The following is a 17,803-nucleotide window of genomic DNA, read 5'->3' as shown; positions in this document are numbered from 1 at the left end:
CCCAAACTTTGCCAAAGCCGAAATAACTACAGCTCCAACAAAAATCAATGATCACAAGTCCATATGCATAGCCGCCCTCTATATATCATCAGGCAATAATATCCCAATGCTAGAAGATATCGTGTCCTGGTTTTCCTCTTAACATTAAAAATGACGCCTATATCCTAGGTGACTTGAACATTAACTGGGCCACTATAAACTCTCATCAGCCCATCTCATATAGTCAACCTCTTGAACTACACCAAACTAATAAACTCTCCTACCAGGCCAAACAAAGATGGGGCCTCTGGCACCATCATTGACTAGATCTTAACATCCCATCCCAACCTAATCTCAAATGCAGGAATTCTCCTAGACCCTCTTAGCAATTACCTGCCAGCCTTTGCCGATCGTCAACCCTGTCCTCTTTAAAAGCAACATCACTACATTCAAACAAAAACACCGTAGCAGGCTCCAAACCTTCTGTAAAGTCCCGGATATATGAAATAACTGTTGAAATATCACAGAACAAACAATTCCACAAGACGTTCAAGCTCCAAACCTTTTTTAATAGTCCAGGATATATGAAAAAACTGTTAAAATGCCACAACACAAACAATTCCACAAGAAGTTAAGCGCTTTCACTTAGATCTATCCCAAGCTACATCAGAACATGGAATAAAATCAATCAGCCACTTTTAAACAAATTCAAAAATTGTCAGCCAATAGTACCATTTCATGCATAAATAAATTCATTTCCCTGCATTATTTAAAGCCATAGTAAAATATATGCTGTAGTAAACCCTTGTGTTAAAACAGTAGCAACCAAAATGAATACACATATTCTAGCTGCCATAATAAAATACATGCTGTCATAAATCCTTATTTTGAAACAAACAAAATGAATGCATATACTCTTTCCTTTTCTAAAGTTTAGCTGCCCTTAATTTAAGGACACTGTTAATACTAGCATGATCATTCAGTCCCGTTTTTTTAGTTGAATCCAGCCTAAGCTGCCAGTATAGTATAGTTCTTTGTATTCTAAAAGGGCTTCCCACAGTCCACCCCTTACATCTGGTTTCACTTGGCCATGTACAGAGAACTTGAAAATACAGTTCTTACAGTCTTTCTTGTGTCTAAATAAAGCATCTCTTTCTTTTTTTCTGGGAGATCTCACGCAAGTGTTCATAGATTCTTCTTTTCAATGGTTTCTCTGTATTGACTACATAAAAAACTAAGGCATGTCTGACAGACACTAATATATACAACCCCTTTGCTGTTGCAATTAAAATGCTCCTTAAATTTCATTTTAAACTTTCTGGATGGGATAATAACACTTTCCTGCTCTAGAATGTTATCACATTGTTGACAAAAAACAAACTTATATGTTCCCCCTTTCTTGTGGGGTCTAACTGTACTTTTATCACTACCATGGTTTTCCAGCATTTCCTTTAAATTCATCTCTCTCTTTTTAATAAATGTCGGTACTGATGGAATAATTTTGCTGGTTTCACTATTTATAACTAAAAGATTCCAGTACTTCCTAATGATGTTCTCAATTTCACCGGAATAAAATGTGTGTACACAAATGCCATTTCATAATTCAGCCCTTTATTTTCCAAATTATGATTGCTTTGGGGTAAAGTTTTCCCCATAATTGGGTCACATTTTCCTTTCCTCCCTTGATTCACTTCTTTCATCAATTGATTAATCAAGTTCTCAGGGTACCCTCTCTCTGAGAAGAACCCCATTCATCACCTTCATTTCCTCTAAGAAAACCCAAACCTCACTGCACATCCTTCATGCCCTAATTAATTGCCCCTTAATACCCTTCTTTTGATTATAGGGGTGCTCACTCTCAAAATGTAAATAGGAGTTTGAGTGCATGGGTTTTCGGAAAATCTTGGAATGGAATTTCTTCTCTTCCCTAGCCTTGTATATGGTCACATCTAAATAATTAATGAATTCTTGTGAAGTGCGCCAAGTAAATTTCAAAAAGGAAGTTGTAGTCCCAATATATTCCAAAAATTGATTTAACAGTTCCCTTCTAGAAAAGACAAATATCGTCTAAAAATCTGGTGTATAAGGAAATATAATTGTTCCAAGGGGTTTCAAAAATGAACTTCCTGCTCCCAATAATATAAAACCAGGTTTGCATACAGGGGGGGCACATGGGGCCCCCATAGCAACACCTTTCTCTTCTTTATAATAGTCCCTTGCAAAACACATGAAATTATTTTTCAGTATTAATTCCATAAATTCAGTTAACAAGTTCCTCTGTTCATTAGTCAAACAACTTATTTCAATCAAAAGGTCCTGAAACCATTCCATCCCCTCAAAATAACGGATGCTGGGGAATAGTTCTATCACATCAACAGTCACCATAAATACATCATCCTCATATTTATCATAGGTGACTTTACTTAAAAAATCCCATGAGTCCTTTGAAATATGTTTTAAAGATGTTACATACCTTTTCAACATTGTATCTACATATTTAGCTAAGGGTTCCAGTTTGGAGCCTGCTCCTGCCACTATTTGTCTAAAACGTGGCTTTTCCACATTTTTGTGTCTTTGGCATTCCAAACACTACTGGGAACTTCGGCCTAGTTACTATTAAATAGTCTAGTAAGTTTTTGTCTATAGTTCTCTGAAAAAAAAAAAGATCATTAATAAAGTAGTCCACTTTAGAATAGGCTATAAAGACTTAATTTCTAGAAACAATACTGCATTTGCATTCATCATTTAAAATTTCCAACATCCTAGTCTCATAATCAATGGCATCCATTAGTACCACCCCACCCCCTTTATCAGGTTTCATTACTCTGCAACCTCTATTTTTCAACATTTCAACCACTCTTCTGTCACTTTCCAAAATAATTGTCACAGCTGTTGGTCTGCTGTTCAGCTTCCTTATCTCATTTTCTACCAGCTCTTCAAAAACTTTTAAAGTGGGATTTAAAGGGGGTTGTAGGTACTTTTCCTAGCCAAATTGTTGGTTTGCCCTGTTGTGTTCTTGAATAAACATTTTAAATTTAACTTTCTCATGAATAATTTCAATTCAATGAGAGAATTTACTGTGCTCAAGGGTCTGTTGGGGACATATTGAAACCCCTTAGTGAATAACTGAAAAAAAGTTTCATCTACAGTTAGATCTGTATAATTAAATATATGAAAATTGCCTTTAATATTCACCACTTTATTGTATGTCCCCAGTACAATCTCATTGTTTTCTATCTGTCCTCTCACTAATTCCATTGATTGTTCTTGTGGAAGGGTTTCTGAAAGTTTCCCCTTCTCAAATTCGCCCCTCCTCTTCCTTTTGTTGTATGTATTTCTGCACTGCCAGTGGTTGTTGGTTCTCTGTTTCTCTGCTATTCTTTTGCGTCTCCTGGGGCCCAGGGGTGTACTGTCTAAAGGGACTCCACCAAAAGGGGTAGAAGTGTGTTCATCAATGACTTCAAACACTTCGTTGTTGTCACAGCGTTCATCATGATTTAAAGTTACCTTGCTACTAGGTGGTAGGGGAAATGCCCTCCCTCCCTTCCTTGTACTCAAGTCCCTCTTCATTTTCTTTATTTTCCTTTCCAACACCCTGTTACAGTGTTTATCAACTTCACAAAAATATTAGCATATTTTGTTTTTTCAACATCAGACATTAAGTCAGAAATCACTTTCCCATGCAAGTTGTTGACTTCTGACAACAATTTCTCTCTCACTACACTCCACTACATCCTACATTCAAACTTGTAACCTCTCCTACTTCAACCCTCAGACTTTCTCCGACTGTCTAAATTGTACTGACAGGGCCCCCCTAAGAACCCCGCCCCTCAACAATGCCATCACCTACTTCAATGAAACATTCTTAAACCTACTCAACAACCACACTCCACGAAGAACCAAACATGTCAAGGCAAAAGCCTCTCCCTGGCTATCAAAAGAAATTAAACTAACCATGCTCCAAAGAGACAAAAAAATGGAAGCAATACCAGAGTAACAAATGACCTAACTCCCTACATGAATTCAAACAACTCCGCAACTCTGTAAAAAAAAAACTAATAACTAGAGCCCACAAAGCATACTACTCCAAACTTCAATCCGAACACTCAACCAACCCTAGAAAATTCTGGAGCACCATCTCCTTCCTCCTCTACCCAGGAAAAAGAGATAATCCCTGTCCCAACCCCAACCTCACTGATCTTGAAACTGCCACCCCATTCAATTCCTTCTTTGTGGATTACATAGCTAAATTGTCGTCGTCCTTCCCACAGCCCTGCCCACCCCCCCATTCCTCTGATCTCATACCTCCTTCCTCCTTCTTCAACCTAAAACCCATCCCACACAAGTACAATAAAAAACTACTCCTCCAACTTAAACCTTGCCACAACACACCTGATAATCTATCATCAGCCGCCTTCAAAATATCTGATGCTAGCTTTGCCTTTCCCATTTCCATCTTAATAAACAAATCCATCCAAGAACCTATGTCCCATTCTATCTGGCGACATGCATACATAATCCCACTCCATAAAGGAGGTAAAAACACTGACACCACCAATTTCAGGCCTATTGCCATCCTTTCCCCACTCTCTAAAATCCTGGAAAAATGTATCCATTCACAACTGATGCCATAACTAACGCACAATAACATTTTCACCCCCACTCAACACAACTTCCGCCCTGGCCATAGTACCATGAGAGACCATTAACCAAGCATGTGACTCTGGCAAATTTGTATTTACCCTGTTACTAGACCTATCCAAAGCTTTTGACACCATCTCCCACTCCTTACTCTTATTTCAACTCCCTTCTCTCAACCTCTCTCCTTCAACCACAGCCTGGTTTCTCTAGTAACCTCTCCAAATGAAAACAAGCTGTACAATGGAAATCCACAACCTCTCCCTTCCTACACACCCCCATCGATGTGTCACAAGGTTCTGTTCTAGGCCTTTTACTCTTCAATATATTTATCAATAACTATCACCACACCATCCCAGATTCCTCACTAATCCAGTAAGTTGACGATTCAACAATCATCTGCTCAGCATACCCCCCCCCCCCCTCTGATCTACTTCTAAAAACCCAATCAGCCTTCTCTAAAACTTGGATGCAAAACAAACACCTGGCCCTAAATGTAAATAAAACTAAACTATGATCTTTTCTCCCTCTAGAAACTCCGGCATTGACAAAAACTCCTCTATACTCAGCCAGAATAATGTTCCCATCAAATTTGTATCAAATACTAAACTGCTTGATGTTATCATTGATGAACATCTAAAATTTGACACCCATATCCAAACTATCATCAAAAAAAAAAACACCAAAAACTAGGACTCCTGTAAAGGCACAACTGCTACCTCACCCCCACCACTAGAAAAACTCTAGCCTCCACCTACCTTCTCCCTCTCTCTCATGTACGGTGCTCCTCTGCTAACCAATCTCCAACTCAGCCTACAATCCAAACTAGAATCCTGTTAAAGTATAATAAGCAAATTTGCCACCAATTCAAAACACTCATTCAACCACTACCACTCTCTCCATACTCGGCAATGGCTCGAACTACCTAATTACCTGAACATCCTTCAACTCACCACTGCCCGCAAGCTCATCTTCAAACCTTCCAGATGCCCCTCTGTCGTACCGCATTAACCCCCTATATTCCTAACTGCTTACTTAGATCACAAAACCAAAACCTTCTACAAAGCCTCACGACCCCCTGACCACCTCCCTCTATCCTACTCCATATCTAAACTATCTAACTCTCTCCCCCTCTTTGCAATACTCCAAACCACACCAACTTCAAATCTCTCTTGTTCTCCCACCTATCTTCAAAATGGACATGCCCATGCCACTCTCCAACATAATTTCCCCCTCTAACTACTCTCATCTCCATCCCCTGCTACACCTACTTCTCATAGGATTACTTTGTCTACGTTTACACTCCATTAAACCAATACTGGACAGCCTTCTGTTGCACCTTGGCTAACCTTGTTAGGTTTTCTTATATCAGTAAATGTATTTAACTTTGTACATACAAAATTTCCAGCAATGTTCTATTTGTATTTCTTTGCATGATTGTATTGTACCTCACATGTATTATGTTGTATTCTGAGCCTGATTTAAATGACTATACTGCTTTGTGTATGCTTGTAATTGTTCATTGGAGCTTTTCTCCTAGGGCCTTCACAACAGGCTCCTCTTGGCCTAGTGGACTTCCCCGGTCATCAGAGTGAAAATAAATAATAAAATGCTATTTGTTTTTAAGCTATTGTCTTTGCAACGCTCTTTATAACTGTAAAACTCTTGCTGTTGCATGGAGCTTTTCTCCTCAGGTGTCCTCTGAAAATGGGCTTCCAGCCCAGCCAGACACTTACCTTGGCAAGGAAATGTAAAATAAATAAAATAAAAATAAATAAATAAATAAAATAAATACTAGCCATATTGAGTTGTTCATTAGTTCTCACCTTAGCAAATGTGTCTGCTGATATATTACACTTTGAACCAGTGTCTACTTTGAACTCGGTGGATCTACCATTGATCTGGACAGTACAAAACACTTTGTTCTTTCCCAACAACTTCACTGCATCAACTTTTTCATCAATTACTGATACACCATCTACATAGAAAGTAGAACTGCAACTCTCTATATGATCAATTTGCTTTTTTGAATGATCCTTCTTTATAAGTAGGTGAGGTTTACTTGGTTTGCAAAACTTTTGAAAATGGTTAATTTTTTTTGTTTTTACACTTGTGGCATTGCTCACCAAGCATTTTTCTCTTTTAGACTCATGACTGGCATCACAACTGTGACAGTTAAAGCTGGATTTGGGTTTTGCTGACTCACGCTTGTACTGCACTGAGCATGCTCCATTCTTAGAACTTGCTGGAAAACTACATGGTTTACCTGCTGAACCAGCAGGGGCTGTGGCTGTCATGTGCTTAGGCCTGTACTGTTTGCCACGTGTTGCATGCTCTCTACATTTGCTCTGGAGCCTGCTGAAACCATGCTCTTGTCACTTACAAGCATAATTGTGTATTTTTCTGTAACTTCAAGGATTTAACAAATCTCAATGGCTTTATTCAATGTTAAATCACTGTCACAAAGCAAAATTGTTCTCACAGCACCACTATGAATACCACACACAAGCCTGTCTTTTATTAACTAATCTTTTAAGGTTACCACACCAACACATTTTATGTTTGTTTTTCAGGTGAGTAATATAAGCTGCAAAAGTTTCCCCTGGTTTCTCATCTGTTATGCAAAACAAATGCCTCTCTAATGTAATATTTGTCTGGGGGTTGCACATTTCCCTCAATTTGCGCTTCAGACACTTGGGGTCTTCCCTTGATTCAGCCTGTACAACAATATGACTATTTTCACCTTCTCCTTCATATACTGCTGATGCATACACAAATGAACGCTCTTTTTCAACGGCCTCTGACCCAGCTAGGTTGAACAAAATGAATGCCTTGGTGCGGGCATTTTTGTCAGAATAAGCTGCTTATATGAAAATATCATACTCTTGCTCAAATATTCTCCAATTCTCTGCAATATTCTGATCAAATAAAAATGGTGAGGGCTTTCAAAATCTGTCATATTAATACATACCAGTGAAGGGTTTTGCAAATATGCACGAATACACACACATGCTAGAAATTTGTGCCAATATTTGTAACTTTTCCCAATAGCACAACAAGCCTCTGAATAACGGAACTTAGCAAAATAAGTCTCTCGGGCACTGTAATACTCTTGAAATTACTGTATTGCAAGAAATCACCTCTTATCAGTGTAAGAAACATTTCAAATAACTGCACTGTGTGAATGAACTGGGCAGAAGAAGTTCAGATTAAGAAACATTTCAAAGTAAGTGCACTTTGCGAATAAACAGTATACTGCACAGTGAAACTTCCCCAAAAGGGTGGTACCTTGCTACATAATTCTTTACAGTGCAAGAAACACTCTGTAATGGTGGCACTTTCCAAAAAAAAATAAAAAGCAAAAAATTGCTGTTACAAGATAGCTCTATTTAAAAAAAAAAAAAAAAAAAGATAAATATCTCTAAATTTATTTTCTTTTAAAATGGCAAACATCTCTCTGACATGGTGTAGGCATTACAGTACAAAAATATTTACATTTCCTCACAAAGTGAACTACAAAATTATTACCCATGCCCAAACAAGAAGTAATTTTTAAATACATCTCCAACTCTAAGGTAAAACCCTTAGTCTACACTGAGGATAAATGCTAGAAATGGGAAACCAAGACCTATGGAAGAAAACATGTCTTGTGATCAGGCAGCATGTTTCAATGCATCCCCAGAGACAACATATCACAGAGTGGGTGCCACAAACATACTCCAGTCTACAAAGTTGCTTTACTTGCAGGATACCTCAAATTATTTAGTTGCTTGACTGGTGTTTATTTTTTTTTAAATCAGATATCAAATTGGGCACAAGTGTCACTTTTCAGAAGCACACTGGAAGTACCATCTTAATGTGACAGGGAATCAAAGCTGGAATTAGATAACAATCCTATTAGATCCTCACAGTTTTAATAAACATCATCATCAAAAAGCAGATTAACAACTCAAAAAGAAGCAATCTAAAAACAACTTACTAATACACTAACAGGTTTCAACACCTCTAAAATTAATACATTTTACATAATACATAAAAAGCAACTTTAGTCTACACCTCTATACTCAACTGACAACCTCTCTCTAATCTATTAAACTGGGTAGCAGTCACTAAATTCAAACAAACCATGGCTCCCTTTAATACTGCCATCAGTCATTGGTTCTCTCATCTATGTTGCTATTTTGTGTAAAATCTTTTACACCTCATTTATATTTGGGGGCTGCCAACACTTCTGCTTGTGTTGACTGCCTACTTTAACACCAACAAAACAAGCAATCAGAATTACTCTTTCAGCCTTAGTCCACTTACCTTGAGAATGAATGTGTCCTGATTTAACTCTGTTCTTCCTAGCCAGAAATTCCTACCATTTGCTGGTTACATTACCTAACTAACTTCAGGTACTCCCAAAGAATATGCCTGCAAGTCCCCATTATGGCTCTCTTGCATCTCCATCAATTATTCATTACTAGTGGGTACACCACATTCAACCATTCTGGAGTGTAAAAAATATGCCCAGAGGCATTTCCATCCTAAAATTTGTAATTTCTGGGATTTGTTGGCTCCCCTTATCCCCATCAGACTCCTTCTCATTCTTTCTGCAGAACAGTCCCTACCAAAACATTCTCCAATTCTTATTTTATTTTCCTCTCAATTTTACTTTCTTCTCTCAATCAGCTCCATGCACAACTTGCTTACCATGTTTAGTGTCGGTTTTATTTTCTTTGAATATCTACTAAAAAGCCACAAGCCATGCGAATCATGGTACATCAAGCCCAATCACGGCAGTTATCAGTCATCTGTACATCAAGAACTCCTTGTTAAACATGTTTTGGTCTGGACAGCTTCCACTCTGTTCTCTCTCCAATACCTTTGTACTGTTCCCAGTATAACAAAATTTTCCTTCCTTCTGTTTTATACAACACTGCAATAAACCTTGGTGTACACTTTACTGGGTCAAAATATGTCCTCCTACCTCCTAATTTCTATTTCATTTACAGATCATCTTATTCCCTTCAATATCTTACTATCCCCATTAAACTCTCCATCCCAATACATGCTTACTAGGCAACCTGCTGGCTGTACTACATGTAACACTCAAAATATTAATCCACTCAGCACCTGATGTTGGGTAAATCAAATGCAGAAATTTCTCAGCGGGGCATTTATAGGTTCATAGGTAGATACTAGGCTATCTACCGAGGGCCAAAGTAAGCCTAGGCAACAGTGTATTGGCTTTTGCCACCCATGCAGTGTTAAATTCTTGCCCCTCTATTGAGCTGAGCCCCAGATGATCCCAGGGGTGAATTTCCTATCACCCATCCACTTATCAAGGTTTTATAGGTTCATAGGTAGGTACGAAATTTGGCAAATGCAAGCCTCCTAATCTCATCCGAGTCCTAACCAACTTTCTTACCAGACTACAAATAATGTTAAATTTTAACAACATCTCCAATGACAGTTACCAAGGGTCTCCAAGGTAATCAACAATGCTTTCCAGTAAAGAGAAAAACATTTCTCAATTTCATCAAAAAGGAAATACAAAGATGCTGAGGTAGTAAAGCAAAACTGATGCCCAAATCCAGTACAACTGAAAGCCACCACATAGCTAACAAATTAAGCCATTTTTTTTTTGCTTAAACCCTGTGTTTCTTAAAGCAAATCAGCAAATCTGCAGTTCCTGCATCAAATGAATATGAAACTAACTACTTAAAAACTACCGACACAAATAAAAGCTTCTTTTCAGTATTAAACAAGGCACCATTTGTCACCATTAGCAATGAAAGCAATATAGAGGAACACTTACTCCTTTATGTCACGAAGCTGTTCAAGATCCTGTGGTCTTGTAAAATCTGGGTCATGAGTCAGCAGATGAATCATATATGGGACAACATACTCGGGTATTAATGTTACCAGTTTTTCTGTAATAAAAAAAAAAAAGGAAAACAAACAAAAAGTTAAACAAAGCTTCTGCCTTCAAGTAGGAAAATAAGCATCTATTTTCTAATCTCCAGCTATATTTTAAGAAGGATATCTGACGCACTTGATGTAAGTAAATCTTTCCCTGAAGTCCTCATTTATCTGGATATGAATGTGTCTGCACGGATTATTTTCTCAAGTCACATGTTCTGCTTTGAAACAGTTCCCGATTCTCCAGGAATCTGCATGCAATTTGATTTTTTTGTTGTTGTTCTTGACCACCACACCATTGACCATCAAGTGTCTCACCCTGTTAGTCCACAGACCATTTTGCTCTTTTCAAAGTAACAGCCCCATGCATGGTTCACTCATTTCCTTTGGTGTGTGAGTGATGCAGTTAGTCACAGTGGGGTTGGGAGATGTCCTTCTTGACCCAAATGTATTTCCTATGCATGCCTACTAGGTTATTCATTATGCATACCTGAGGTTTGGTGAGCAACAGGAACAGCACAAATACTCACTCACCCCCCCCCCCCATCTGAAACAAATGCCTCTATAGGTTCTGTAGTCCCCACCAAGGAAGTCAGATACAGCAGTGTACCTGGACATCTTCCTCTCCAACACACAAACAATCAAGGGGCAAAGACCCTTTTATTCTTCTATCCCCAGCTGGCTCCTCCAGTACCAAAACTGCTAACAATCCCAGATTATCTGGGTTATAATCAAACCTCTGTCTGTCTATTCAACACAAAAGACTGAAATAACTTTTTCTGGCTGCAAGCGGAACAAAAGTCAACCCTTCACTTTCTACTGTGATGTAACTTCAGAGCAGTAACTGCTGATCTGGCTGTTGTCCCAAGTCAGGCTTGAGCTTTGGTAGTCTGTTGGAAAATGACAACCAGATCCATTTTTGCTTAATGTCTGCACAATAAAATTTCATGCATTATGCAAGACAGCAACTGAATGTTCTCCCCTCCACAAAGGATTGAATGTGCTGGTGCTATAAAAATTCTGAGGTACTACCGTAACGCTACCGTTCATCCATCTGGAAAAATTCCATTGTAAAACCTCTCCCAAAAAAACAACCCCTTGGCCATCCAGCCCATTTTCTATCGTTCCTATCATAAGAAAAATTCTACAAAAATTACTTTACTTGCTACTCAATCAATAAATCAGACACCTCCTCCTTTCACAAAAGCAACATAGCTTCTGGACCAGCTTCAGTACTATCACAGCTACCTGGGCACTCACTGACAACACTCTTCCTGGAATAGACAAAGCTCTATGGCTCTATGGGAGCCATTCTTTTCAACCTTACCAGAGTCCTTGATCTTGTTAGTCACACAATTCTCCAAGACCATCTCACTGAAACAGGCATTAGAGATGACGAAATGACCTGGTTCAAAAATTAACTGCCATTTCATAGGGAATTTCAACTCATTAACCTTTCCATTAAACCCTCTGCAGTAAGTCATCCCCCAAGTATGTATTCTGGCACCACTCCTCTATTCCATCTATATTAAACTCCCTTCTTAACCTACCCCATTCGTCTTCGCCTGTTTTAAGCTAATGATATGATGCTATTCTGCTCCAAGCATTCTCAATCCTCTATTGAACTTTAACTTTATGCCAATTTTCACGCCTTATTCAATAGGACAACATTAAACAATCATTGCTCAAATCTTCTAAAATAAAATAAATGCTTTTTGGTACTACACAAAAGCTCACTTATATCTCCAGAACGCTATAAATCCTCATAATAAGAATACTACTATTGAAAACACTACTATTTTCAAATATATAGTGATTTGGTTTGACCCCCTTTCTATAAATTTCCCTCTCCACCTGGACCACTTACATAAAAAAGCAACTCGCTCCTATTCTGGGGTAATGGGATCTACCCCTTTCTTTCCCAACCCTTTTGGAATGCCACAAGTAAAGACATCTTTATTGGCTCAGAATATAGTCTCCCTCTGACTGCTGCAATCTCTAAAAGAAATGCATCTACCATTCAAACCATCTTAATCACCACATACAGGTTTGTCACTCTCTCTCTCTCCAAGAAATAAACACTACAAAACCACAAAAAAAGATAACTGCCTACCTAAGAAAATGTGCTGACTTTATACTCTCCTCTTAACTGTTTAAACTTAAGAATGAGACCTTCCCCAAACTAGCCTCCAACCTAATTAGAGATGCACCAATATACAATCACAGAAGTCTAAACTACTCAGGTCCTCTCATCCAAACTCCTAATTTAGGCTTCAGTGCACAAACCATGCTTTCTCAGTCCTTGGCCCCAACTGTGTGAATCTATCCCCTCTTTTCTTAAAGATCATTCCTGTTACTCTAATTTCTAATCAGAACTAAAAGGACATTATAAGACTTGAGGGAAATGCAACTCCTCAGTTTCTCCAATCATATAATTTAACCTCTTTCTACCCTGCTTTCCTCTAAACAGCACTCTATGACTCTACTTTTTATTGTAATTCTTCCAACATGCCAACTATGAGATCCACTCTGTACATAATGCACATGCTCATGCTTTACATTGTGTTTTATCAGTCACTGTATATATGCCACATATCAGGTGTCTTTATACTCCGGGACCAACTCTGATATTTACTCTGTATATAATGCACAGCACATACTCACTGTGTTTTGTCAGTCAGTATATAATGTCAGTTATGCTTTGCCTTTACACCCAAGCTGAGACTGCAACAGACCCAGTGAGATTAGTGCTCTACATTAGTTAACAAATTTGTGGCTTCATAACTAATTACTAGGCTAGCTTTCTTAATAGGGCATTCTAAACCTAACCAATTTCCTTCCCAAATGTGAGAATCAAACACTGTACCTTATGCCTGGGAGTCAAATACCTTAACCATTATACCAAGCACCAATATTTGGCTCCGTCCTAGTTCTGCATGGCTTGTCTGCCACACAATTTTGCCCTAACAGAATGTAAGATGCCTGTGTAGAACAATAGTGCTTAAAAGTCGTACCCCAGGCTACAGTGGCTAATCTACACAGATGGTAAGATCTGTTTCTGCCTTTGCTTATGTACCACATATGACTGTGATGATGTTTGCAAACACATATATGGGTCCTGGGGACTACAAAAGATTGAGAAAGTTGAGAGCATTTATGAGACCTAGGTTCTGAGAAATATAGTGTCTCCATCACAATTTCCCTTATCAAAAACTCCAAAACTGGAATCCAAAAAATCAAGGATGTTGACGCTACGACCATAATTATTGCAGATACCACTGTATTTTTCTCACATGGAGTCTTGCAAGAGGTTTACTGAGTATCATAGATGCCATATGATCCAGAATCCGGGGGAATTCCCTTGCTGAAATGGAATTCTGAGTAGAAAACCTCAGTATTTTTTCCTGTGGAAGAAAAGCTCTTTGCACGGAGGTGTCCAGCAGACAACTGTGTGTGGAGTTAAAGAAAGACTTCTGAATCTTCTCTTGGAATCTCACCTGAAGTAGGAGAGCCCTTATCAAAGTGAGAGATTCCTGACATTTTGAAAAAGACTCTGCAAAGATAAGCAAGTCATCTAAATAAGGAAAAATGTGAATACTTTGCAGTCTACAGTAGGTTACCACAGGAGGCAGACACTTTGTGAACACCTCTGGATCAGTAGATAGCCCAAAGGGTAAAGCAGAGAACTGATAATAGGATCCAGGCACAGAAAACCTTAAACATCTGAAATCTGAATCTATAGGAATGTGATGACATGCATCTTTTAAATTTAAGGTCACTAATAAACTCAAATAGGGAAGAAGTGGTAACAAGCTGTTAAGTGTCCGACTTTTGATCCAACTTCAGTCAAAGACATTGGAACCACATCTCAGGCTTCTCTCCTTACCCATAACTGCTTGCAGACCCTGACATTACTTCAGATCACGTTTCCAAAATCAATGAAGGACAATGAACCGCATCCTCACAAAAAATGATACATTACAAAATGTGTAACTCACTTGCTAGTAGACCAAGGCCACATCCAGTCCAGTTGTACCAGAAGAATTATAGTAAGAGGTTCTAAACTAGGGAAGGGGGAAAGGAGGGTGGGTAGTTGAAGAAGGCTGGAAGCAGACAACACAGACCCATTATCATTGTAAGCACATAACTTTCGTATCTAAGGTCTCTTCCATCTGTTGTTCTTCAAGGGATGGGACAGAGTCAGGGAGAGTGCAAAACCTCAGGAAGGGGAGAGGGAGGAGGATGGATAAGCAGAGTTCTCTGGCAGTCCATGAAGAATGGCCCTTGCAAAGCCAGCCCTAGCTCTGAATGTCACATCCAACATATAGTGCTTGGTAAAGGTAGCTGCCTCAAGAATAGAGTTAGCATCCAAACTCTTGAAAAAAGCACCAAAAGAAGCCACAGCCCTAGAAGAATGAGCCTTAAGAAAAGAAGAAAGGCTCTTGCCATGGAAGGCATAACAAATATAAATGGCTTTAGAAATCTAAGAAGAATTAATTTGCTTGGAAACATTCAATCTTAAGGATCTAGGATGGAAGGAAAAAAAAGAGCTAATCAATTTTCTGAAAAGTCTTAGTCTTATCCATATAAAATCTGAGTTGTACATGCACACCCAAAGTGTGCAGCACTTTCTCACTAGCAGATTGTGGAGACTGGAAAAAAGAGGGCAAATGAATAGATTAAGAGAAAAGTCATTCACTACTTTGGGCATAAAAGATGGATTAGTATGAAGGGGCACCCTATCCTTATGGAATGCTAAAAAAGAGAACAAGCCATAAAGGCTTGAAGCTCAGACACCTGTCTGGCAGAAGTAAGGGCTAATAAAAGAACAGTCTTCCAAGAACAATGCTGTAAGGAAGCTGAAGCTGCATGCTCAAAAGGGGCCTGGGTCAACTTTTCTAAAACAAAATTAAGATCCCAGGGAAGAGGGACAGGCTTACTGAGAGACATAATATGAAGGATGCTTTTAAGAAACTGTACAGCCTCAATTCGAGAAGCTAAAGGAGGTGATTAAGGCAGAAAGCAGAAATAGCTGATAAGTGGGCCTTAATGGAAGAATAAGCCAACCCAGCATTAAGCAGTTCATACAGACACGAGAAAACCAAAAGAACATCCACAGAAGTGGATCCAGGTTATGAGAAAGACACCAAACACAAACCCTCTCCCATTTGGATTAGTAGGATTCCCTAGTTGTGGGCTTCTTAGCCTCCTGTAGGACCCTAAGCATGTCCTCAGAAAAAAAGGTGTCTGTATGGAATCAAAATCCTATCACCCGCAATGTCAGTTGAAGAGTGGGCAGGTGAGGATGGATACAAGATCCCTTGTCTTGTGTGAGTAGGTCAACCCTGTGAGGTAACTTGCTACGATTGCCTTTGGATAAATGCGGAAGAAGAAGCAAGCAATACTGTCTTGGTCAAAAAGGAATCACCAGCAAGATTTTGGGAGCATCCTATTGTAATATGAAAAGGAGTTTTGGAATGATGGGAAGGGGAGGAAAGGCATAAAGAAACATCTGCTTCCAGGAAAAAGAGAGGGTTGTCCATGTCCAAAAACAAATCCATGTGAGGCATCCAATCATGGGCTTGGGTTATGGACCTGCTCAGAGTCTGTCAGTGTTCTGACTTGGGAAAATATAAACTGCTTGAACAGTCACATAATACTGGATAGCTAGTTCTCACACTAGAAAAGCCAGCTGCTATAGGAGGCAAGATCTCACCCCGCCCCCCCTTGCCTGTTGATATACCACATCACTGTGGTATTGTTTGTAAACTCCTTGAGAGGCCCTAGGGGGAAGAGAGGGTGAAATGTTTCAACAGCCAGCAGAAGAGTTCTCATCTCTTTAACACTGACATGGTCTTTCCTTTGCTGAGGTGACCAAGGACCCTGTACCTTTAGATAGTCTGAAGTGTCTGTGAACAGCTGTTGAGGGGGAAGGGGTTGAAAAGGGAGCCCTAGATTAAGTGTCAAATGCTGACTCCACCACTGAAATTCCAGCTTGAGGCACAGAAGAGGAACCAAGTCCAAAGGATGAAACTGCAAAGGTCAAACTGACTACAGAAACCACTGAAGTTTTCTCATATGGAGGCTGACTAACAGCAGTACTGGAATGGTGGACAGAAAACCTTGAGCTCTCAGAAACTCCCTTGCTATGATAAGGGTCAGAGGAAGAAGGAATTGAAAGAAAGAAATGATATTCAATGCCTTGGAAGGAGACAGGGATGCCAGCATTGGAATTGTCTTGATCCTGCACCCAAGAAATGCAAGATCCTGTGAAAGAGTCAGACGGGACTTTTGGAAATGTATACTGAACACTAGGCTTTGCAGGAGGGAAACAGCAAAGTTAAGATGCTGCAGTAGAACTGGAGAGGATGCCTAAAGTAGATGATCATATAAGTAGGGAAAGACCTGCATCCACCTTAGCCTGCAAAAAGCAATCACAGGACTGAGGTGTTAATCCTTGGGGCACTAGAATGGTGAAGGGCCAAAGGGCAAAGCAGAGAACTGAAAATGCCAGGAAACAGAGAAATGTAAAAACATACTGAAAAGGGGAAGAATAGGAAAGTGAAGATATACATCCTTGAGGTCCAGACACTAGAAACGCATGAGGAAGCAGCAGAACAAAGTCTGAAGGGACAACATCTGAAAGGAAGGGACATTCAGAAATGTTTTTATACAAGAGAGGTCCAGAATGCGTCTCCAAGTGCCCTCTTTTCAGGGAACCAAAAATATTTTGGAGTAAAGTCCCTTCCCCTTTTGAGAAACTGGAACTTCCTGAATAGTTCCAAGAGTCAAAAGATCCTGAAACACCCCTTTAAAGAAATCAAATTGTTCCAGAGAAGGCTGAAGAATACCCGTGAAAGGGTGAAGAGGTTTCCAGACCATGTAATACCCTAGGCAGATAATGGACAGAACCCAGGAATCCTGAGTAATCTTTAACCAAACTGAAGGGATAGGGAAAGACAAAGAGAAAAAGGAATGCGGCTGAGAAGAACAGGATAGCCAAACAGCACCTGGTTTGTCAGGAGATTTCCTTGTCACAGGAGCCTGGGTAGCTTCAAATAGAGCCCTTTTACCCTTGGGAGGAGGGTGAGACTGCCTACGAACAACTGATGGCTTTATTAGGGTAATTTCTTTGAAAATTAGGCACAGGAGAAACAAAAACATGTTTAAATTCCAGTAAAGCCTTGCTTTATCCTGAAGGCACTTAAACAGATCAGCAGCAGTTGCAGCAGTAAGTGTTCGTTATCCAGAGAAGCATCCATCCACTTACCCGTAACAT

General features: G+C 39.3%; 1 protein-coding gene across 3 annotated transcripts in view; it reads right to left on the bottom strand.

The window, feature by feature from the left end:
* The window catches only part of PDS5A (PDS5 cohesin associated factor A), a 4,482,835-nt gene that overhangs the window by 1,323,138 nt on the left and 3,141,894 nt on the right, over nt 1–17,803 (bottom strand). For all 3 annotated transcript variants that reach the window (XM_044062931.1, XM_044062930.1, XM_044062932.1), the window contains exon 26: nt 10,421–10,535. In XM_044062931.1, coding sequence (XP_043918866.1) covers nt 10,421–10,535 — 115 coding nt within the window. The remainder of the gene's footprint in view (nt 1–10,420; nt 10,536–17,803) is intronic.

This window comes from Protopterus annectens, chromosome 2.part1 (assembly GCF_019279795.1).
Source record: "Protopterus annectens isolate FY-2018-M chromosome 2.part1, PAN1.0, whole genome shotgun sequence".
In the NCBI taxonomy this organism is placed as follows: Eukaryota; Metazoa; Chordata; order Ceratodontiformes; family Protopteridae; genus Protopterus; species Protopterus annectens.
This window is presented reverse-complemented; position numbering and strand designations above follow the sequence as displayed.